Source organism: Dreissena polymorpha, chromosome 4 (genome assembly GCF_020536995.1).
Source record: "Dreissena polymorpha isolate Duluth1 chromosome 4, UMN_Dpol_1.0, whole genome shotgun sequence".
Lineage (NCBI taxonomy): Eukaryota > Metazoa > Mollusca > Bivalvia > Myida > Dreissenidae > Dreissena > Dreissena polymorpha.
Genome location: NC_068358.1, coordinates 136,035,192 through 136,058,962, shown reverse-complemented (window position 1 = coordinate 136,058,962; position 23,771 = coordinate 136,035,192). Strand labels below are relative to the sequence as shown.

At 34.4% G+C, this 23,771-nt stretch overlaps 3 protein-coding genes across 4 annotated transcripts; 1 reads left to right on the top strand and 2 right to left on the bottom strand.

Annotated features, from left to right (window-relative positions):
- Positions 1-8,760: 8,760 nt before the first annotated feature.
- Positions 8,761-11,464, bottom strand: LOC127878826 (uncharacterized). Its single transcript, XM_052425352.1, has 4 exons — positions 11,446-11,464; positions 10,000-10,070; positions 9,718-9,779; positions 8,761-9,079 (listed from the first exon to the last, which is right to left on the bottom strand). The coding sequence occupies exons 1-4, from the start codon at positions 11,462-11,464 to the stop codon at positions 8,761-8,763; spliced, it is 471 nt and encodes a 156-aa protein (XP_052281312.1).
- Positions 10,446-16,717, top strand: LOC127876777 (glycine receptor subunit alpha-1-like). The gene is made up of 6 exons (XM_052422251.1): positions 10,446-10,684; positions 13,453-13,535; positions 13,862-13,992; positions 14,907-15,136; positions 15,526-15,753; positions 16,162-16,717. Exons 2-6 carry the CDS (start codon positions 13,513-13,515, stop codon positions 16,348-16,350), a joined length of 801 nt encoding a protein of 266 aa, XP_052278211.1. The 5' UTR covers positions 10,446-10,684; positions 13,453-13,512; the 3' UTR covers positions 16,351-16,717.
- Positions 16,718-17,198: 481 nt separating this feature from the next.
- Positions 17,199-20,536, bottom strand: LOC127876787 (uncharacterized). Of its 2 annotated transcripts, XM_052422262.1 has the most exons (5): positions 20,095-20,536; positions 19,764-19,872; positions 19,203-19,324; positions 18,308-18,483; positions 17,199-17,607 (listed from the first exon to the last, which is right to left on the bottom strand). In XM_052422262.1, exons 3-5 carry the CDS (start codon positions 19,317-19,319, stop codon positions 17,568-17,570), a joined length of 333 nt encoding a protein of 110 aa, XP_052278222.1. In that variant the 5' UTR covers positions 19,320-19,324; positions 19,764-19,872; positions 20,095-20,536; the 3' UTR covers positions 17,199-17,567. The 2 variants fall into 2 exon arrangements, with proteins under 2 accessions (XP_052278222.1, XP_052278221.1); XM_052422261.1 differs by lacking the exon at positions 19,764-19,872 and having other exon boundaries at positions 20,095-20,532.
- Between the last annotated feature and the right edge of the window lie 3,235 nt (positions 20,537-23,771).

Here is a 23,771-nt window from a genome sequence, read left to right as displayed (position 1 = left end):
AGTATTGCCAGTTTAAAGGGGCCTTTCACAGATTTTTGCATTTTTTAAACTTATTATTAAATGCTATATATTAATAAATGTAAACATTGGATCATAAAAGCTCCAGTAAAAAATCAAGAAAAAAATTAAAAAAGGGAAAAGATATTGGCCGGAGCAGGTTTCGAACCAGTGACCCCTGGAGTCCTGCCAGAGTCCTGAAGTAAAAACGCTTTAGCCTACTGAGCTATTCCGCCGAGTACACATTCGTGACGTATTTATAACTTATATAAGCAATCTTCGTAGTTTCACAAAATTTAACGAAAAAACAGAACTCTCCAATTATTCAATCGTTTCGCGTTGCAACGCTTTATAATTTTTAGGTTTTAAAATCGTCAAAAGATGCATATAATGTCTAATTAGAGCATGGTTAATGTTCAGTATTACTGTTTCCTCACAATATCATAACTAAAACGAAAACTTACGGATCTGAAACAACTTTTCAATTTTGTCAATTTACCAAGCGTGAAAAGATCCCTTTATCGTTTCATTAGCCTCTTCATTTTTATAACAAAAATGCATCCTCTCAGTTAAAAGTACCTTTCACTCTCATTCAAAATAAATGTCAAGCATGTCAACAGTGCGTTGTTATCTTTATTTCAATCGCTTCAAATCGACTTATATACATTTATTCTTGACGTATCTTTATATTTTGTTACCGATAAATACACTTTTTAAGAATTAAAACGTCATTCCAAAAATTGCATCGTCATATTTCTATCTATATTAAGATGAAACCCTTAGTGTGATAATTAAGCGATTACATGTACCACGGAGAGAAGACAGGTATCAGAAAAAACAGAAGTATCCGAGATAATACAGGTGCGGATATAAAGCTTAATTTAACGTTTGTACAAACTAACAAAGCATATACATGAGGATTAACTCACAATACATTTACAGACACTATAACGCATGTATATATCAATTTCAAATGCAAACATGAGCGGCTTAAGACTGTTTGAAATTGTTTCCCTTTTTTTGCGATACCTTTGTTCACACACAATCGCTATGTTGCTTAGCTAACTGATTCATTTATTCCGTGCGTTGTAGACGTTGGAATAGCTTACCTCATAGCTGTTGGTCATCTTTCTTTTTCTGCACCCAATTCATGAAATCATTCTGATTTAAGGCAAAGTGCCAGGTTACGCAACGGAGATGACACATTTTTGACGGAAAATTTGCATTTTTCAAATTAAAAAGCTCTAAATTGTGAAACCACACGTGACCTGTATACTGCGTCATATACAACGCCTCAATGACTTTTTCTACTTAAATAATACGTTTTTCTTACTCATTTGCGTTAATTTTGTATATTATGTTTGGATAAATAAGCAATAGATAAATGCTTTTCGCTAGTCAAAATAAAAAAACAAAAACAAAATGCAGTTGATTGTGCAGCAAAGAAAACGTCGTTATGTTTTACTAAACGTTCAGAGCAATAGCAAAAACAAATAGGGTTATGTTAAGGCCATTTCTAAATACATTTGTTTTGCATCTGCTTTTATCTACACACGCAAAGGTTCATTATAGAAGTATAAGATCCTAATAAGAAATTGTGTCATGAGATGTGATGTGTAATATGGTAGTTTACTGACAATTATAATATAGGTATTCTCCTAAAAAGGTCGACATCCATTTATCAATTTCATGTATGACTTCATTCAAACGTATTGTGTGTTGTTTTAACTTGATATTGGTTGCTATTGGGTCGTCCATATAAACACACAAAAAGAATACATTATATGTGAAATAAAACTATCATTAAACATGATAATACATGTTAATGTACCTTACATCAATACCGCTTACCTGTCAAGGGTATCAACCAAGATACGCTTTAATAATAGGTTTCCGCTTATTCGTGATGTCACTTAGATACAATTCCCATAAGAATGTATAATTTATTGAATTTGTAAAATGATTATAGTGAAATGTAAAGTAAAGGTTACCGAACGGCCACGCTCATGCGAAGAAATATTGGAGTTCAAGATTGCATTTACTTGAATATCACTAGACAGATTTACAAGAGGTTAGCAATCTGATCAAAATATATGTGACTATATGCTAACAGAAAAGGTGATGCATGTGCTTTAAATTTAAATCGTCTGCATCGAAAATGGCAATGAAGAGTAATACAATACTCGTCAGTATTATGTGGTTTAGGCATATGTGCAAAGAAAATTATCATGCTGTACGAATGCACATCGCATAGTAAAAGGAAAGGCATTGGCTGTTATACAAAATGTTCTACTTTCTGTTGGTTGTATGGCAATTGTATCGTGTGTTTTTTATTCCGTGTTCACTATATATATAGCATTTTCAATTTTATTAAAAATTGTTCTTAAATAATTTGTTATGATGATATGACATTTTAAATTTGTTTGAAATCGATCCTCACGAATAAGCTTAAACTGTTTTTGGCAATTTTTAAAAGCATTGGTTGGTTAATTTTTAGGGAATCTGTTCTGGGAAATGTAGTTCGTTATTATGACAAAAACGTTCCACCAAAACTAAATTTACCTTAATACAGTATTGAAAAAAAAATTTGCGCATTTTAGATTTTATTGGTAAGTCGTTAATCTAATTAAAACAGTAATAACGTACTTGCGTAAAATTAACTCACGTATGAGAATTTTACAAACAATACTTACATAGGCACTTTGTACATGTACAATACACGCTAACACATTTGATAATTGTAATATTGTACATAAAATTTGTATAGTTATAAATATCTTATCAACAATAGAGTAAAGATCGTTTATTCAAAAGAACTTTATTTTGCTTAAAGACCAAGAGTTGACAAGTATTACACCACATGTTCACAGTTAGTCGATGGCAGACGTGTAACGTCACGAAAGTTATACGAAATTTGCTATAGGTTCTCATGGAAACAATTATTGAACATTCGAATATGTACTCATAGCACACGGGGTATTACAGTATGCTAATACTGTTGTGCTTTCTCCACTTAAGCAACACAACTAACTACACATATATATGTACAACATTATATCGACGAATGCAATAAACAATACATATTAAAAACAATGAATGTTTGCACCAATATCAACTTTATCGCATATAGAATCTATGAGGGTTGATGTTAATCTTTTGCGAACTGAACAAGAAATGCACGTTGTATATATAACTTAGACCATTGTCGTCAAATGTAAATAGCAAAAGATACATAACAGTACACTTATTATCGCACATAGAAACACACTGCAAAGAAAAAAGGTTTCCTCGTGTGACAGTATGTGCACGTGTAGACTGCATATACAAGTTGACGAGATTATTTAAAGTGAGTATGCACGATTTTGTAATGTGTTAAATTGTAATATATTGATAAAAATATGCTACCAATAGCATAACATAGGCAAGAAAAATTATACATTGAAGACGAATTTCATAAAATGCAGCAAAGGCAAATTAGGCGCCCTAGTCGATTGTGACGAAGATATTTCGTACATATTTCCTACAATAACCGAAGCATTCGTCTTTTTATTAGGATCGGAGTGTTCGTGTGTCGTATGAATAGATATCGTTGCAGGAAATTAAAATGATCCGTAAAACTAAATTTAGATTCACATCGTACTTGCATGATATACATGCTGGCTAATTCGACAGTACAGACATTTTCGATTCCAGAATTTAAAAATCTGGCTAATTTCGCATTTCCGACACATGGACTTCTTAACTTTTATTTTAATTTATATCGAAATATATGTATAATAAGTTTTTGTACACATTTCATATAATTCATAAATATTTGATAAAATCGTGCATAATCACTTTAAACGAAATTTCATTACACAATTTGAAGGCGTCCTTCAAAGAAGAAAATGACCATTCCCAACTAAAATGGTGTCGTGCGAGAATATACCGGAACGCATTTAAGTAATTAATTGTAGGGGTCATGGCTACGTTTTCGAATATTGAAATAGAGATGCATTAATGAAAACCCTTCGTGAATTGAGGATAATTATCCTGAAATGTTATAACAAATCGTATTAACTCCTCTGTGAATACCACTCTATAGGCGCAGAACAAATCGATCCCAATCGGACAGCATTCGTTGACTATTGTCACAGGTGATCCATTTCGATATTAAATTTACAATCTAGGTTAACTTCAGGTAAACTCCGTTAGGGACCAGTTGTGACAACCTAATGGTTTTTACTTAGCAAGTTACCAATGTGGAGAGAATGCAATGACCACGTGATTAATCAGCAATGATGGTTTACACCTCTAATGTTGTAATACCGGTCTTTCACGGAATGTGAGGGACATAAACTCGTGTTGCTAAACATAAACATGTAACCATTAAGTACGATTTTGCATGGAGGATTGGATTTGAATACCTTATTGTAAGCCATTGAAAGGTATGACATTAAAACAAATCTACAGAGTGATTCCATCTTTCCTTCAGAGTTCGCAAACGCTTCTGAATCAGCAAAGAAAAATAACGTGCACACGCGGGTTTAAACGTCAACTTTTTAGAAACTCGCTGCGCAAGTACAATGCCAGTGATATTGATGTTTGTATCTTGTTTTAGCATTACATTTTTTCGTGGTGGTAGCTGACAACATGACGATGTAAGTATTAAAGGTCTCTTTTTGAATTTGCGTTTAGTCTCAGTACACATATATAAAATGGAAATCTGTAGAAATGTATACTGCAAGAAATTGATGTACATATCGTGTTGTTTAAGTTATTGTTGTAAAGGTAGTAATTATATCAGTAGAAGCAGCAGCACAACAGTAGTTATAGTGAAGAAGTAGAATTGTTATAGCAAACGAAGCGCAATTAGTAAAAAGTAGTGTTAGTAATAGTGGTGGGTGGTGGTGGCTGTGGTTGGTTTTGTTGGTGGTGGCGGCGGTTGGCGTTGGTTGTTGTTGTTGTCGCTGTTTTGATGCTCTTTTTGTTTCTGATTTTGTTGTTCATCAAAAAACGATTATAAGTTATTAAACACTATTGCAACTAATAAAGAACTATACGGATCAAAAAGTCTCTTCTGTATACCATTTTCAGGTCAGTTCTTCTGAAGAACTTATTTCGAAATTACGACAAGCCCTACCACCGACTTTTGATCTGCGTGAGTACTAATTCGAATATATACAAGATATCATAATTAGCTAGAAGAAACTCGCTTTGTTTCATGTCAGTTGGATCTCGGTCTTCTTAGTCTATGATATGTGTTCTTTCATTTGAACATAATCTAAACATTTTAGAACGAATCTTTATTTTCTCAAAAGCAATCATTTGGAACAAGCGTGTCATTCTGGGTCCGTGTATAAGACAATGCAGTATCTTTTGCGGAATAATGAATATGTTAAAATGTACATGTATTTACATGCGTTTCTGGTTATAATCGAATATTACCATAGTTGCAAACATCGTTTGCCTTTAAAAAGTATAAAATGATAAATATAATAACTTTGAAGACCCTTTTTCTAACAAAATGGTAACATAAATATGATTGGTTTTTTAATGTACGAATATTGATAAAACTATATACTCCTTTTTTATCATGTAGCGCTTGATGCAAGACAGGTGGAAGTGGCCGTCAACGTATACATTAAAAATATGTATTCAGTCAGTGCCGTGAACATGGTAGGGTTGTTCAATTATTAAGGATACTCCCAAAATATTCAGCCTTAAGGACGTATGCTGCAGTTTTAATGCAAATTTTGCTACACCTAGAATTTGATAATTTTTGTTATTTAGGTAGAACCATCTGTTGTGGATAGAAAAATAAAAATAAAAAACATGGGTCACCGTGTTTGTTCATTTTTTATTCGCACTTGAACAACAAGCATATTTCAGCACAATAACAATTCACCAATAAGGTAATAACATAAAAACTTAACTAAATTAATGAGAATAGTGTTGAAAACAACCTCTATTTATCACAAATATGTAATACTGATTTAATTTGACTGTAAATTTAAAAAAGTTGAACATGAATCTATTGATTCATGTTTTTTTTATCAATTTTTAAACATAAACAAAAACAACAGAATTTCACATATGAAAATAAATAAAATGCATCAAAGTCATTTTTATTTTTAAATGTCTTCCTGCACCTAGATTTTTTTCAAAATTTTACCTAAATGTTTAATGAGTTATAACTTAATACAAATATAAAAAAAAACAATAGGTCACCGATGTCGTTTGTTCACAAATGCAGTTTTACTGCATGTATTAAAATGCAATTTAAAAACACAGTGAAAACCATGTACATGGTGCAGGTCAAAACACATACTAGTACATGTATTGCTGTATGCCAATGAAATGTAGATTTAAATGTAAATGAAAACACAAATAATGTGTAGCAAGATGAGTAAAAGAAGAAGAATACAGTAAAGAACTGAAAACAAGATGTCTACAATATATTAAAGGGGCATATCAAAGGTATTAAGTGTAATTCTTTACACAACTTGACCAATCTACTACTGTATGCAAATTCAAAAGTTTATTTGAATTTCAATAAATACACAATTAATTTATAATGTGTAGCTAGATCAGTAAGTAGATAAATAGTGTAGCCAACTAAAAACAAGATGTATCACAAACACTTGAAGGGGCATATCAACGGTATTAAATTAAATTGTTGAAAAAACATGAGCAGTGCATATTCAATATATATGCATATTAGCAACAACATATTTTTGGAATTTTAAACAAAATGTATACACAAAACACTTGTTATACACTGTTAGTGTATGAATTGAACATAATCAAACTAAGTATTTTTTTTTATGAAAACTTTTCATACAACAAAAAAGTGTTTATGTCACTTGAGACTACAAAAGACAAATGAGAGGTATGTATTTTAAAAAAAAACACTTTCACTACATACACAAACTTTTTATCTATAACAAGTTGTTGAAATATAATAACCTATTAGTATGTGATATGCCACTGTAACGCAAGAATAATGAACTCAATATTGATATTTTAAAGTCTACATTGGCTCACATTTTTTAAAGTAAACAAAACATTTAAGTACTAGACATTGAATGCAACATTCTCCTACTTGTTTGCATAACTCACAATGCGGAATTCACACTATTGTATATATCAACAATAATATTTGTTCGTTTGGATACCCTTGGCTTAGGTAACTGAGTCAATCCATCTAGACCAGAGCAAGATACAGCACGCTTCAAATGCTCGACACGAAGACCACTTTGAGCAATTTTGTCAGTCATTCTTGCTGACACCACTTTGTTTTGTTTCAAACAATTTAATGTAACAGCATTTTCTTGACCTGCTTCTTTGTACCTCCACTTACAAACAGCTGATTTAACAGAACAACTTGATGTTGATAATTGCTCATCAAAAACACCTACAACATTACACAATTTCTGAAGACTAAGCACATCATTCATAGCATTATGAGCCTCATACTTTTCATGAACAAATACAGACACAATATGCTCTTGCGAATAACTTTCAAGTCCAGAAAACATCTGCTTAAACAATGGGTAGGTATCAACTGTACCCAGCACTGTCGTCTCAAGACATTGAGTTAATCCTGACATTTCAAATGCCCTTAGTATTCTTGGAAAATCAACTTGTTAAAATTGTGACCTATCAGGATGCATGGTGCATGTGATTCAAGCCATGTAATGAAGGACCTCAATCCATCTATGGAATCAACACTGGACACTGGTTTGCCCTTATAGAAAAGAACTTTTCCATATGATGTCAGCTGTGTAACTGCTGAAGCAGAACTTGATATAGCTTTAGATGAAGAGATATAGGTATTTAATTCAGATCGATCACAAATGGCAGCTATCTGAATGATATCTGCGTCTCCATGTCAAGATGTGGTCTCAATGTCACAGAAAACCTTCTAAGCATTGCTCAATATATCAGATGATACTTTTTCACAATCAGGATTTGTCACAGGAATAGGTATCTGACTGTCATTCGATACATGAGAAGCTGCTATCCCCGACTGATATGTAACACCTTCTCGACTTTCACTTGAAAAATTAAATTTTCGTTGCAATAACTTTCTTTCTAATGTCCTCTTTTAAATTCAACTGTTTTCTCATTTTCACTTCGCACTTCGTCTTCTTTTCAGTTCTGCACGTTCTGCCATCAGCCTTCCAGGGGACATGCAAAGAGAATTGTTCAAAGTGTTGATATAGGAATGGCCATCATTTTTCTGGGCAACAAGCACATGCAACTCGATTTAATAAACTGTCCGAGCTAGACAAATACATTCTCTTTGGTGCTTTTGTAGCGACCATATTGTTGAATGATTCAACATCCTTTGTTGATCCACCTGGCGCAATTTTGTCAGAATTTGCAATGAAAACCCTAAAAATAGCGTCCATATCTTCTCGCAAACTGTCACCAGGAGGGGCCTTCCATAAGGCAACCCTTTGTGTTTATAGCTCTGTTGGCCCTGGTGGTAACCGCACCACTGGCCACATGATTGGTGGTCTCCAAACAAATGAGGTACTGTTTGTTTCAATGCTGCTTTGAAATCCTCTTCATGGCCTTTATTTTGTGCAAGAGCATAGTTAAACATTTTTGCACATGTTTGATAACTTTGGTAGATAGTACTTTATGTTTCTTTTGTAGACTGTATAAACTATTACCCAAGTGTTTTACAGTGTGATTCTGATCACTCAACTTTTCGACACTGTGTGATAGTTCCTGTCTGATTCTAGCTAAAGTTGTGGCAATCATCGTTCATTATCATAACACTAACATTGACATTTTCTTCTCAAATTCCTCTACAAGCTCACCACCAACGTCTGCTTCCATCGCCTTTGAACTTCCATTCCAATTCTTGAAGCACTGATGTTTTGGAACGGGTCCCTTTCCTTTGTGGTAGTTACATGTCTTGCAATCTTTTATGCGAGCACCGTACGCACATACTTTGCCTGCCCGATTACCAATTAAAGTTCCAACCCCAGACTTGCTATCATATGATCTTCCCGAACCACGTTTTTGCCAACCCATATCATATTTGAATTGGCCTTTGGCTGTTTGGTCTGATGTAGTCTCTGTGGAACTGCAATAGAAAAAAATGAAAAAAGCTACCTCAAAGAACAATTAATCATTCTTCGAGCTTAACGCTGATTTAAATCAACAAAAAATTGCTGAGTGTAAATGATGTTTGTTTGACCTTTTAGAGAATACATGTTTGTAAAATTTATTAATATGGATACCATAATGATTCATGCAAGTGCAAAGTTTATGTGCATAAATATCTGACATTTTTTTGTAAATATGTGCAACTTGTATCCCTATCTTTGTGATGTTTAACACAAAAAAATAATATACTAACATTGAAAGGAAAACAAAACACAAAGCATGATGTGTTTTGCAAATATATGTTTTATGGTTGTATTTTTCATATGCCAATATGAGCTGTAAACAGTCTTTTCCCATCATTATCTTGTGAGAGAAAAAGCATACATGTGCTGCTGATGGATACTACTAAATACTTATGTTTACTGTACTGAAATATAAATTGCGCTGCTTGGAAAGTGCTTCATTCAATACTAAATTGAAATTTTACAATTGCTATTTATACTAACGGGTAAAAAAAATTAAACATATATATTTCAATATGCAATTGCTTACATAATGAAACTCATCATTTGGAGGAAAATGCTTAATTTACCTTGTTTCACATAAAGTGGCAGCCTTTTCTTGCTGCAGTGCCTCTGTACAGGACTCTTTTGCAACAGCTCGAACATGCTCCCAACCTGCAAACAATAATAAATAAAACATAAATTGATAAATGCTATTTTGATATAAAGGAGTTTAAATGGATTTTATAATCTAACCTAACTTACAGCATGCATAATGCAGTATTAGCAATTTAATATAATAAAATGTTAATAAATGACTTCATATTAAATATTACCCATTTGCATTATTTATTTACCAATTATGTACTTTGCATTTTGTAATAAAAATGCAAACCTTGCGTTCAATGCCCTTCATTGTCTTATGGTGAAGACTTGGCACTTCCATGGCAGACATGTTGTTGTTATCTGGTAATCGAAGTGCCATCTGTTATCAAAGTACCCGCACACCCAGCGTGAGGCAGGATATATGACCACCATGATAAATGGCTCCGTATACACCCATCAAGCGGTTTAAACGTAGGCGTCACGGTTTGACGAACATGACACAATTTTTTTTAATTGACAGGGGTTCGTATTTTTCCTTTATGTGACTAATAATAAAAATAGTTTTTTAATTGACAGGGATTCGTATGTTTCCTTTATTTGACAAATGCTAACAATAGTTTTAAATTGACAGGGGTTCGTATTTTTCCTTTATCTGACAAATGTTTATATTTTGAATGTTTACGCTGGACAGATTTTAACGATTATTTAAGATGTTTTATAACAATAATAATTGTCATACATCAATCAGGAATATTCCATCAGTATGTTCCTGCGCAAAAGCTGGATGGACAAACGCCTTGCTTACAACGATGTTCTAAACTGGACCCGCCTCGAGCTTGACCAATCCCTTTTTGGCACCATCTGGCAGCCGGACGTCTACATTTCCACGGAAAGCAATCCGATTTCCATTACGTCACCGTGCCTAACCAGTATATCCACATTTATCCGGATGGAAAAGTCCAGTATAGCACTAGGTAACAACAGCGGCATTACCAGAGTATTTTTAATGCCTGAATTATTGAAACAGTGAAACCCATAGGAAATGGAATGATAACTTTGACCGATCAAGATTTCTATCACATTTAAACCTTCCAGTTCTATTTAAGAATCAATTAACATAATTTACATCATGGGTCAGTGTTCGTAATGAAAACCAAGAATTATCGTCTCGACAAGCGTCATCTGCATAAGAATAATATATTATACCTTTTTAGAACTGACATCCACAATACACTATCCGATCATATTCAATATATTCTGAATAAGAAATATCTTTAAAAAATATATTTTCAGCGTATAGCTTTGACGTTGAAATAAAGGTAGATCATATACGTTTTTTAATTAAGTAAATTAAGAACAAAGGTTTATTAGTATTGTTGTATTCTTTTTTTCACTTAGTAGTCGCATATCCATCGCATGAAATGTGTGTTGAATATTATGTACACGTATATGAAACTACATATTAGTGTTCGTAGATACACATTTTACTTCGTAATATCACATCATGAGTGTCCTCCTATGACTCATTATGAATTTATTTTTTCGTCGTCGAAACATATGGTAAGTGGATATTTGATAATGACACAGTTTTCTTTCCACACATTCAAATAACACGTTTACATCCGCGTTATTCAAAAATTGGTCCTATGGCATATGCGGCCAGCGAAGCTCAAGCCTTGTCTGCGCACTTATGCAGTCTGGTCATGGGCTACGCTTTCCTTTATACAAAACGTACACTGTATTGTGGTATGCATGATTATCCACCTCAGTATGCATATTCCGACAAGACTGCGCGGATGCGCAGGCTGGGCTGGATCTATGCTGGCAGCATGTTGCCTAAGACCAATTTCCACATGACGCGGGTCTTTAAAAATCTTATTGCGTCTTGAAAACGGAACAACAAACCACAATACTTTCCGATCGAAAATTAAAGTCATATTGTGTTTTTGACGATGCTGGAACAGCGTCGTCTAAGGTTTGATAACCAGTAAAGAAATTCTTCACAATGGGGACCTATGTAAAAGACCAAGCCAGTCCGATTGAGATAACTCGATTTTTCAGTTACTGCCCTTGGCATTCGCCACTGCGTAGGAGATTGCTCGTTGATTTTCATTGACAACATTCTCCTAGCAGAGTTGTCGTTCGTGTTGATAAAGGTAAATATTAATAGAAAAGCATATCCTGGGGAAACAGATTCAATAAGTGTATCAGAACGTTAATTTAAAATTAGTAATTTTACATCCATTTTATTTTTATGGACCAATGAAACAACTATATATTTTCTCTATTTTGTTTTATATTTGTTCTCGATTTAGTAAATAAATTGCGAATAAAAACATGTAATATTAACTTTTTACGTGATCACAAAACTAAAGAATGCGAACAATTTCGAACCTGCAAATTGTAAATGCTGCACTGCTATGATATATATAGATATAACAACATTTCTCTGCATAATTGTCCGACCCGCTAGCGCAGTGGTAAGGACGTTCGCTTTTTCACCTTTACGACACTGGTTCGATTCCCGCTCCCTGCGCAATGTTATATTTTGTCTGTTTTGTGGTCACCATTCCGGACAGGTGTTTTTTTTCCGGATAACCTCACCCCCCCTCCCGCAGCATTTGACCATATAAAAAATTAAAAGTATTTCAGTACAAAACAAATAGCTGAAAATTGCAGCTATCATTCAAAATTCGTCCCAACTGTCGTCAATCTAATCTTATTAGGTAGGAGTGCTGGACACACTCCGGGTCCCAACTTATGCAGCCTCAGCGCGGAGGTAACTCATTACCTTGGAAAAACACAAATACACGGACTGGGTTTCGCTCAATGGGTCAAGTTACCCACGGGTACTACTTCCCCGTACCCCTAAACTTTTTTCGTACCAAAAATGTTTCGTACGCAAATTCTGTTCGTACCAATTTTTTTTTCGTACCCAAAATTTTCGTACCCAAATTTTTTATCGTACCCAAATGTTCGTATCAACATACACAATTGTGGTGATAGATATACTTAAATTGATGTTTTATATCCATCCTCTTCAAAAGCATCGTCACACCAGTACTGTCAGTACTTTGATTTTTATAGCAAACTGCCAAATGCCGGTAGCCTTTTTGGTTTTCAGGAAATATTTTCAGACTGACCGCGTACGTCACACATGTGTGACTAGATATTAAGCGAGTTCGCTTCTATCATGACATTATACTATTTCGGTGGTTATGTCTCACAAAACAAGACCAATGACATTATTCGATAGGTTTTCATTCATTGCTTTCCCTAAATTTCATGTTATTTGATATATCCAAAGCAATACTTCGATGTCAAAATAAGACTATTATTGATAGTACATTCTGTCTTCCCCTGACGATTTACTGACCCAGCACTTACCCTGAAAGGCTTTTAGAATTGATGATGGAACTTTCCGATAGTGCGTAATTGTAACTGGACTAAAGTCTGTTTCTATGTATATGTATGTATATCTATGAAAATGCAGAGAGTGGTCCGCATTTCCTCATATACTACAAAGACGCGTTGATGTTGCTATTTTTTGCCGGTGGATTATGCTGAAATCAACAAATGAAATGAATGGAGTGTATTCATTCGGGTCTTCTGGCGTTATGTAAAGGTCATCTAAGGTGGAAATCTTGGTTTAAAAGGAACGCCGAAAATAGGGTAAACACCTCTTCCCTGTGTATGGTTAGACTGCAACTATTGTATTAGACATTGATTGTGTTCTTTTCAGAACGACTGGTTCCTTTTTCTGCGCTATGGATCTGAGGAAATATCCATTTGACAGCCAAGAATGCAAGCTGGAATTCGAGAGTTGTAAGACACCTGCTTCATAAAAAGAAAAATGATGCGAGATGCTTGCGATAAAATTTGTACACAAAAATGACACGCAGAAGTTCAAAGTAACTTCAAACGTTTAGTGTGTGGAAAAGTCAACGTTTTTAGCAATTGAATGATATGAAGCTTTGTAATTCATTTACTGGATATTAGATCTATATTCAATGTATCATCTACATGTATACAAAACTGGAATTTATAAGTTTCGTTTTGCAAATTTTGTTTACGGTAATCGTTGATTTGAAGTACAAAGCACATATATGAACCTTGATTTCCAATCGGTCTAGTCACTTTTTTCGTTCTAGACGGATTCGACAATACGAAGATGAAGCTCGTTTGGGACACAAAACCAGTCTTGATAGCCAAGCAGATGAAATACCCACAATTCCACATCACGGCAAGGACCCATACTATTGTGACAAAACGTATTTTGACAGTAAGCTGCAGCTTAGTTTGACCATGCCACTGATGCCATTGGTTAATACATTCAACGTGTTATTATTGTTTGATATGAGTTACAATGCTATGACGTTAAATTTTATTTACACTTAAATGTATTATGAATATTGTTGGGCCAAGTGTGAGATTGAGCGCTCTATAACCGGTTTAAACCCCCAATGCTTTGCATGACCGTTCCAAGGCGGTGACCCCAGCTTTATTCATATTTTGTGTTTATGTTGGTTTGAATTGTGCTGTATTGTGCTGTTTTGTACTGTTTTGGCAATGGGTCACTTGCCTTAAATAAAGGACCAACTAATTGTTTTTAATGAGAATTCAATAATGCTTCAGCAGCTGGAGTTTCACTTCTTTATATTGTACCATAGGTTTGTACGTGCGACTTGTACCATTGGTTTGTACTTGCGACTAGTACCATTGGTTTGTACTTTCGACTAGTAGCATTGTTCCATACGTGCGACAGGTACCATTGGTATATAGATGCGACTTGTACCATTGGTAGATAGATACGACTGGTACCATTGGTATATAGATGCAACTGGTACCATTGGTATATAGATGCGACCGGTACCATTGGTTTGTACGTGCGACTGGTACCATCGGTTTGTACGTGCGACTGGTACAATTGGTTTGTAAATTCGACAGGTGCAATCGTTTTGACCATGAAACTGGTATCTTTGGTTTATAAAATCGAATGGTACGATTGGTGGTTGATAAATTCACGCAGTCCTGTCAGGAGCTATATTGTTTTCTATAAAGCGTTTGCGGTTTTATTACTTGACAGGTTAGCTCCTGGCCAGACAGCATGACGCGACTCATATTGAGGGAATATTAATTGAACAAAGCGGACAACGATACTTTATTGTATAACCCTCCTCCCGTTTTTTTTTACAGTCACCTACCCATGCATTGGCGTTAAGTTCGTTCTCCAGCGAGACAACTCCCAATCCCTAATCCAGATCTACGTCCCGACCGCTCTCATCGTTATCCTCTCCTGGGTCAGCTTCTGGATCGACTGCACCTCTGTCCCCGGGCGCGTTTCATTGGCGCTCCTCACTGTGCTAACCATGACAACACAAAGCGCGGGAGCAGTTGCGAATTTACCGGCTGTCTCTTATATTAAGGTTTGTATCGTTTTTATGGTTTAAAAACTTCAGCAAAAATAATATTTTTGATTGTCTACAACACATAAAAGTTCGTTCAGTTCTCGTTTTAAGCTAGTTTTTAATTTTCGTCTTGAAACGTTTTTATGAACAACTGTTTTCAGTTGTAGTATAGTTGTATCCTCGTGATAAATATAATATAAACGTTTAACTGTCTACATTTGATCCGAATTCAAATAACCACCGCACGAAAAAGATTTTGATGAAGTCCATCTGTATACCAGTCAATAATTCAATACATAACAATTAAATTAGTCAAGTAAAAGTCAATCTATCCGTCAGTTCCTCCGCTCCAGTCCGAATGTCTGTCTTTGGTCCGTTCGTTTATCTAGTTTCCATATTGGTTACAGGCGATTGACGTGTGGTTGTCCGTATGTCTGACTTTCGTGTTCCTTGGACTCATAGAGTTCGCGTACGTCAATGTTCAGTCTCGTGTGGACTATCGACGCCGACAGTGTAAGTCCGTTGATCGCCTGATCAAGTCGCCTGGATCTTCCCGTTTGACCGACCTCTCGACCATTACCATCAACGGCCGTCAACAACTTCACGGAGAGGGAATTGATGAGAACATGTGTAATGTATGTTCATGTCCTCGTGTCCTTTAATAAAGTATATTATGTTTATCATATTTTAATTGTGTTGCTTTATAACATTAATTGATCTGATATATAATGTTATCAATAATTAGTTGAAATCATACTGCTTTTAAAACATGGCTAACGGAAGTCGTATCAGCATTTATTGATAATAGCAGCTACTCGTAAATAACGGTCAACGGTAATGACCAGGCGGACAGTTCCATCAAAGGTGAACACTCAAGAACTTCACTTCAACATTCGAAGACATCAAACCACAGAATACTTTCCACTAGTGATGTCAAAGTTTTTATATACTATGCGATTTTCAACACTCGAGTACTGGCATTCGGAGTATATTGCAAATATTTATAATAATGTACTTTAAATGTGATTTTATTTTATTTTAAGAATGGCCACGAGAATCATGCAGAGCAGAGCTGTTGGCCATGTTTCAAGCACCTAGCTAGGCTTGAAAGGGCGCGTGCTATCGACAAGGCATCACGCGTCATCTTTCCGGCAGCGTTTATCGTCTTCAACGTCATCTACTGGACCTACGTGTTTTATTGGACCCCAGGGTTTATGGAAGGTTGGGATTAAGAGATAGGAAATAAGCCTTCCAGTATGGAAGAAGAAATGAACGTATGCACAATTTTTCACTAAAACAATAAAATATAATGTGGTAGTATCGTGCTTAGCTAAAATGCAGGCGTTTAGCGCTTTAGCGCTTTTGTTAACATATGTTTGTACATGTATACGCATTAATAGGAAATAAATCATGTAAGCAATTTTTGGTTTCCTTACTACAATACAAGCCCTGCAACCACATTTCTAGGTAGTGCATGCATTATTATAATAAGACGATTTACTAAACAAGCAATTGCCAAGACATGAAAAAATGTTAATGCAATACATTTTTAAGCAGGTTACAATTTTAATCAACCACCATCTTCTTCATTGCGTTATGGGAAACATTAGTTACTAAATGATTTATGAAAATAAATGTTATGACATGTCTTACTTGTTTGAATAAAGATAAGCTTTCAGAACTACTCAAGTGACATTTATTAAGAGTTTTGATATCAGTGTTTGCAAATAATATTGAGCTGCAATAAAGCAGTAATCTGCGTGTTTTGCCACGATGTGTATGCATTCGAATTCCTAGATCGTTATGGAAAACGCTGGTTGTAAACTATATTGGAAGAAGTAGAAGTAGTACAATAACTACTACTACTACTACTACTACTACTACTACTACTACTACTAATAATAATAATAATAATAATAATAATAATAATAATAATAATAATAATAATAATAATAATAATAATAATAATAAAACAGAAATAATAATAACAATAATATTAATACTATACTTATTATTATTACTATTATTATTATTATTATTATAATTGTGTTCGGTAAAATAACATTGGTAATATATGAACTCCATCTTCATTACTTTTAATGAATGCGAAACGAAAAATAACATATTTAAATATGTGAAAAATAAAATGGCAATATATTAAGTCATATCAGCCATACACGCGTATTTTCAACAAATGACAATTAAGGTAACTTAAGACTATTAATTTAATTCAATGCTTTTAAAATAACTCGGCGTACAAAAAGTCATCAATAGGCTTTTTGTGCATGTCATAGATTCTTTCAAAGTGGTGAAGTGACACACAAGGAGTATAAAGTCTGACCATAATAATTAAATGCGCAAATGTTACATCGGTTATGTCCACAATATGTCTTCAATCATACTCTCATAATATTAGATTCATGCCGAAAATACAAGTCAATAGCTATTTTCAAGAGCATTTTCGAGTGTCGAAGAACAGCACCAGTGTTCTGAAACATAAAGTAGAAATGCAACGACAAGAAAAAAAAGGACTGCTGGCAGTAATAAAACTTGTAGTAAAACATCTTTATTATATATGTTTAATCCATAATTAATAACGTGGTCAAAATAAATAGTTTTAGATAGTTCCAATTGCAATATTGTTTTATTACTTATTTACAGAAAATTTTATCAGAAGAGATTGGTATTCTGGTTGAATGATCACCATTATAAATATAAATCATGATATTGTGTTAAACCTCGTTTACAACTTAAGTAATAAAATCGTACAATTTTGACCCATGCTCATTCAGTGAGATCGCATTCAAGATTGATAAGATTAAAGTTTAATCTTAGCAATCTTGAATGCGATCTCACTGAATGAGCATGGGCCGTAATTGTACGATTTCATTAAACACATATTACATACCATACGCATTATTGAAGGAACGCTTACATCCACAAATAACACTGTGGACAATGAATGCACAGATATGGTGGAAGGCTTACAAGTGCATTCAATTTCGAGATCTGGTATTTTAAACATAATAAAAGCAGGGTATCAAATATAAAAATATTATTGTACAACAGATGTAAGTCAGTAAAGAAAGCCTTCACTATTCTCAGGATTGTGTTTGAAATAAATAAGTTTGTTTGTGTCGACAATAATGCGATTGCATTTCCGCAAGCCCTCATACAAGGACCACTTACTTGTCAATATTGATGTTCAACTCCTTGTTTATAAACGTTGCGATGTCCTCAGCTATCTGTACTTTCGTGACCTTGTCTACGCTGTCCGTGTTGTGATGGATGTCAATGTTGAATGCTTTATCCATGCTGCCTCCTCGCATGATACACACGCCCGTCTGTAGCTCTAGTGAAAGGCTCTAAGGAATACAACAACATCTTAGTGCATACATTTCTAGGCCTTAATCAGATAAATACTTTGTTTTTATTAACTAAACCATAACATCGGCTGCGAACGTGGCGTCCGAATAAGGAACGAAGCCATTTCAAAAGGTAAATTAAACATTTTTCTCAACTAGGCCTAATGAAGGTAACAAGCTCGAGAAATCACGTGTCGTTAGAAAAATAGAGCAGTCCAAAGTATACCAATACAATTTTTGACAGAACAATGTAAAATTACCATTCATGGCTGCGACAACATAACAAACCTATTTATGACAGTTCATGTGATACCCAACTGCGACTCCACTCAATCAATTACATTCATTCCGTATCTGCTTTTCTTCAAAGATATTTTGAAGGTTAAACATATTATTTGCAGATCCGTATATGCGCCATATCACTGCTTAAGGCTCAAATGTACCAAGGTAAAATCTAATAGGTGTAATCCAATTTCAAAAAATGTCCAAACGTACAAACAACACTGTTACTTATATGTAAATTGGTTGTTGCATTTAAATACGTATAGGCTATTGCGTTGTACGTGATTTTGAAAACAATCTTAAATGGGTCAGCTTAATCGGTATTTTACCCAAGGTTACGAGCGTTTTTCCAAAATCTTGAAAATTATTGTTAAAATTTATAATAATGGTTATAACTTATTTGGGCAAATAAATCTTGTATTTCTCTATATTCGCACCTTCTCTTCGGTTTCAAGCCTCTTGGAAAGGTATTGTGAAGTGTTCTTAAGGAAAGTCGTCTTGTCATCCAGTTTCTCTATGTTGGTTCGCATCACAATAGCGAAACGTGGCATCATGAAACCTACAGTTTACGTGAAGAGGGAGATAAACGAGCAGTCCTTGAATAATAATATCATAATATGACATTACATCGATCCGCACCTGTAAAATGTTATTAAAAATCTGTATTGCTTTCAAAAATCAATTGCCGAAAACTCTAATAGAAAAACTTGAAATGTCATGGACTGGTCATGTTGTATGAAACGATTGCATTGAAAAAGGTGATTGATAAGTGCCATTGCAAGTATACATTAAATAAATGGTAATGTCGAGTTTGTTAAGGAATTTCAATCTGGCATAATAACATGCACTAGATTGGCAAGTTAAACGAATCAGAATATTTTATTTGCATTCATGTTTTTTATTATTTATGTTCCAATCACAAGACATGGCATTGTTTTTTTGAGTGATCATGTGTATACAATTCTTCACTATTCTGTTAAATTCATGAACGGATTTACAAATCGCATGAAATATCGCAACGTTTGCTTTTGTAAAATGATACAGTAGATGCCTTATGCTGCAGTTGTTATTTTACTGCTGACAGCATCGCCACGCAGTCAAGCAATACTGTGAATGTAATATAATCATCACAATCATTAAAAAAAAAAAAATTATAACAAACGCTAATGTTTTCTTTAAATTCTATTTTCCAGCAGCATATACGACGGATGTTTAACTATGATTTATCAAAGAATACAATACCAAAGGCAATCTTATTACGATATGCATTTTACTGAAGAAAGGCGCAACTAACTTATTAATTAGATCAGCAATTTATGCAAATATTACCTGTTTTGCAATCCAAGTCTGTGTTTCAGAGATTATTATCAGTTCTGTGTTTGCATTAGATAAATCGCGTTAAATTGTTATCCTGTTTCAACAACAATATTATTGAGAAAACATTACTACTTCTGTCTTGCACAGATTTAAGTATCCCAATATTGAACACATATAACTGATGTCCTGATAAAAATCAATTACTCTATTCACGTTGAATTTGATCAATGCTCGGCTAAGTTCTCTTTTCAAATAATCTATCAATAGCTTTGAATCGATCAGTTACAATAAGCAAAAATCCTCTCAACATATACTCGTAAACATTCCCATTTGCGCCTTGTATCACAGTTTAAGAGGTTTCAAATTCGATCGAGCAAATTCTATTCATGCATAATTTTGGGCGACAAAATTATCTCACAGTGATCGAGTCCATATCTACATGGTCTTTCAAATGCACGATCTTTCGTGCCAATTTGACTCTGTACAAAACGCATTCATCTTGCGTATCCCGGTCTCTGACACCTCCGATTGGAGATAAGATATATGCGAACAAACAAATAGTTCTGTTTAGCGCAGTACTTATAATGCAAACAAAGCTTTCAATGAGATTTTCAATAAAGACTTGGGCAAAAATTGCCAAATATCAAAGGTGTTGAAATAACTAAAACCCAGCAGATGAATGCCAACCCCTCTTCGCTAGCCGGTAATTGAAAAATAGAGGTCTCAATTTCTGATCATTCAAAATGACTGTAAGACAAAACAATGTACAATTCGCTTACTGAAATCTGTATGTGTATACAAATGACTAAAATTATGTTAATTTCACCACCAATATATTTTGGGTTAACATAAATAACACAGTTCTCTATATTTCAGTCTTCAGATTCTGTAAGCTGTATAGCTATTTTATATTACGCGGATTAAACATAATAGGGTTCTTGCTAACTCTTATTTTGTTTGACAAGTTTCTGTAAAAAAAATCACTATCTTGATAGTTTGAGATGCTTTATAGATCATATTTCTTTGTATAGTGATTACTTAAACCTATACCCTTATTGTTATAATATGTTTCGGATACTCACGGCACTAGTACATTAAAATAAGCTATGTATTATTATATTCACCTGGTGATCACAGGTTCAATCAGTTTATGTTCATCATTGATGTTCTGTTATAAAAGTACTGGACAAGAAAAAGAAGTTCCCTCCTAAAAGAGTTTGTTAATTTTCATTGTGTGCAATATTAGACACACTAGTAGATATCATTTACGTTTAGCATGATATATTTGCCGTATATTAGCATGTGATATAAACAATGAATACTGCGTGTCGCATGTCAAGTTAACACGAACGTGTCTAGTCGCTGCTTAATCAGACGGAACTCGATCTATACTTAACTCAATCTTATTAGTATGTATGCTATACATGTTTATGAACGGGTATTTGATAACCCCGTTTACTGAGCTCCATGTGGACCATCCTTCAATGACTCCATAGATTACTTTTCAGGCATTTGTGCGACGAGTTGCTCTTTATTTGATGTCCCCTCGACTCCTCCTTTCTCAAGCACGCCGTGGCTCGGCAAATTTTAGTTTCTTAAAAACAATGTGCAGAAACTGAGATAAATTTAAGAAAAGTCTTAACTCTTGAATTATCTCACATGTTACATTTCCTAACCAATGTTTGCAGGGCCTAATGAAATGCGGATCAAGTCTAAAAAGATACCGTCCATGAAAAAACTAAAATTGGCAGAAAATGAGCACAGCAATGTTTTATTTTTATTACATGGTGGATTCAATATTTGACACAAACGACTAAATCAAACTACCTCGTGTCGTTCACCAAGTCCATGAAGTTATTTACTATTCAGGCTCTGATTACTGCAGTCGGTTCAATAAGGTAAACGTTCGAGAAAAGGGGAATTTGGGCTGAACATACAGCGATAGTGAATCAATAAGTAATTTTATCTCATCAATATACATGCACCGGGTACTTAGGTTTTGTACGGAGGTTGTCTGATTTTAGCCCTTATAAAAAAGACATGAAACTGTATGAAATACCATGGCAGACGAATCAGTTGAATGTCTTGGTAACGCTCAGAATGGCAAGTACAGATTATAAAGGGCAAGTGAGGAGCAACGTTACAAATTGCAATATAATCAGTCTAATGCTAGAAAGTTTTTTTTTCAATTTATTGTATTGTTACTAGTATCTATGACTATTACGACGATCATTCGCACGATTTCCGGTGTTAATTGGAAAAAGGTCATATTTATTCCAGGGTGATGCTATGATTTTTAAATTACGCAAAACGCAATTAGTTTGATTATAGAATAATGTTTATGGATTAATGGAACCATTATCAAATGTGTTATATGCTGCTTATTTGTAAAATAAAATGGAAAAATATTTAAAAAAACAACATCCGCATAAGTTTCGGTGTCCCATGTGCATAGTAACAAATCTTAGCTACCAATCTTAGCTACCAATCAGAATGGCCAATATGATAAGAACAATTGTACACGATACAGATTACTAGCTAGGGTGCACAGGGGGCGTAAGCTCCACGATTTTAGTGATTTTGAAGGCTTTGAAAACCACTTCTCGAGCATGTCACGCCTTATGTACTTCAAAGTACCTTCTTATAATGCCAAAAAGTGCATAGTAGATACGTAATAAGGATGGATATAGCCGGAATAAATGCTATAAACAAGAACACTAGTACGGCTTTCAGGCTAGTGGCGAATACAGCAGGGAGGGAGAGAGCTGAACAATTTGTGTACCTACAGCAAGATAATGACTAAGAAGAAGACGAGATTTTATTTAACTGATTCGTTATAGATCTGTCACTCCATTGCACAAGGTATAATACATAGTCCGAAACTCTCTTACAGTCTCACAATCAGCTAAAACTTGCTTTGATTTCATTTCAATCTGACTAAACTATCAAACAGTGGGTTAAGTGTAAGTTGCTTGGTGTAAGTTGCCTTTTTAAACAAGTCTGAAATTAAAGAAAACTATGAATAATATGTTTGAAGTAATACAACATTAGCTTTATTTTTCGCACTGAGTTTCTTAGTCAACGCAGGGACCTATACTTTTGTATAGGTCCCTGGTCAACGACTATAAACTCGTAGACATATAATATTTCTTGTTTAAATCAAACTGTTTTATTTGATCAGAATGCTTTTAGTACATGACTGTCTATGCAATGCATATCATAACACGCCGGTAAAGACGTTTCAGTATCAATATCCAATATCTCAGTAATTTCCATAAAATTGTGAAGTAGATCTATATAAAGTATGTACATTGAATGATTCATCATGAGAACATAATTAAAATTTGTCATGAAATGTTTATTATGAAAAGAAAATAGAAGAATGTCGTAAATAAATGTGGGGGGGGGGGGAGTTGCCCGACCGGATTTTGAACCCAATTCTCAGGATTATAAAAATTAAGAGACAAAGCTCTTACACGGCGCCACGCCGGCTTTAGACTGTTAGTGAAGTAAACTAAAATATGGCCGCGCGATGACGTAATCGAGCGGTTTATCCACGCGTGCGTTAAAACTATTGACAGGCAATTTATGCTAACAAGGGATAATGGTAATTTCTTCAGCTAAGTGGGAGTATAATTAAAGTGATATTATGGGCATCTAACGGTTTATAGGTGTCTTTTGGAACCGTT

Excerpts from the sequence above, each read along its gene's own strand:
- LOC127878826 (XM_052425352.1), bottom strand. Across the intron at positions 9,780-9,999 it reads TGAAGGGCATTGAACGCAAG|GTTGGGAGCATGTTCGAGCT; the intron begins GTTTGCATTTTT and ends TATTGTTTGCAG. Across the intron at positions 9,080-9,717 it reads AGGCACTGCAGCAAGAAAAG|TTCCACAGAGACTACATCAG; the intron begins GCTGCCACTTTA and ends TTTCTATTGCAG.
- LOC127876777 (XM_052422251.1), top strand. The coding sequence starts at position 13,513 with ATGCAAGCTGGAATTCGAGAGTT. Across the intron at positions 13,536-13,861 it reads CAAGCTGGAATTCGAGAGTT|ACGGATTCGACAATACGAAG; the intron begins GTAAGACACCTG and ends TTTTCGTTCTAG. Across the intron at positions 13,993-14,906 it reads TGACAAAACGTATTTTGACA|TCACCTACCCATGCATTGGC; the intron begins GTAAGCTGCAGC and ends TTTTTTTTACAG.
- LOC127876787 (XM_052422262.1), bottom strand. The coding sequence starts at position 19,319 with ATGATGCCACGTTTCGCTATTGTGATGCGAACCAACATAGAGAAACTG. Across the intron at positions 18,484-19,202 it reads GGCTTGAAACCGAAGAGAAG|AGCCTTTCACTAGAGCTACA; the intron begins GTGCGAATATAG and ends TGTATTCCTTAG. Across the intron at positions 17,608-18,307 it reads TTGAACATCAATATTGACAA|AACACTGGTGCTGTTCTTCG; the intron begins GTAAGTGGTCCT and ends TTTATGTTTCAG.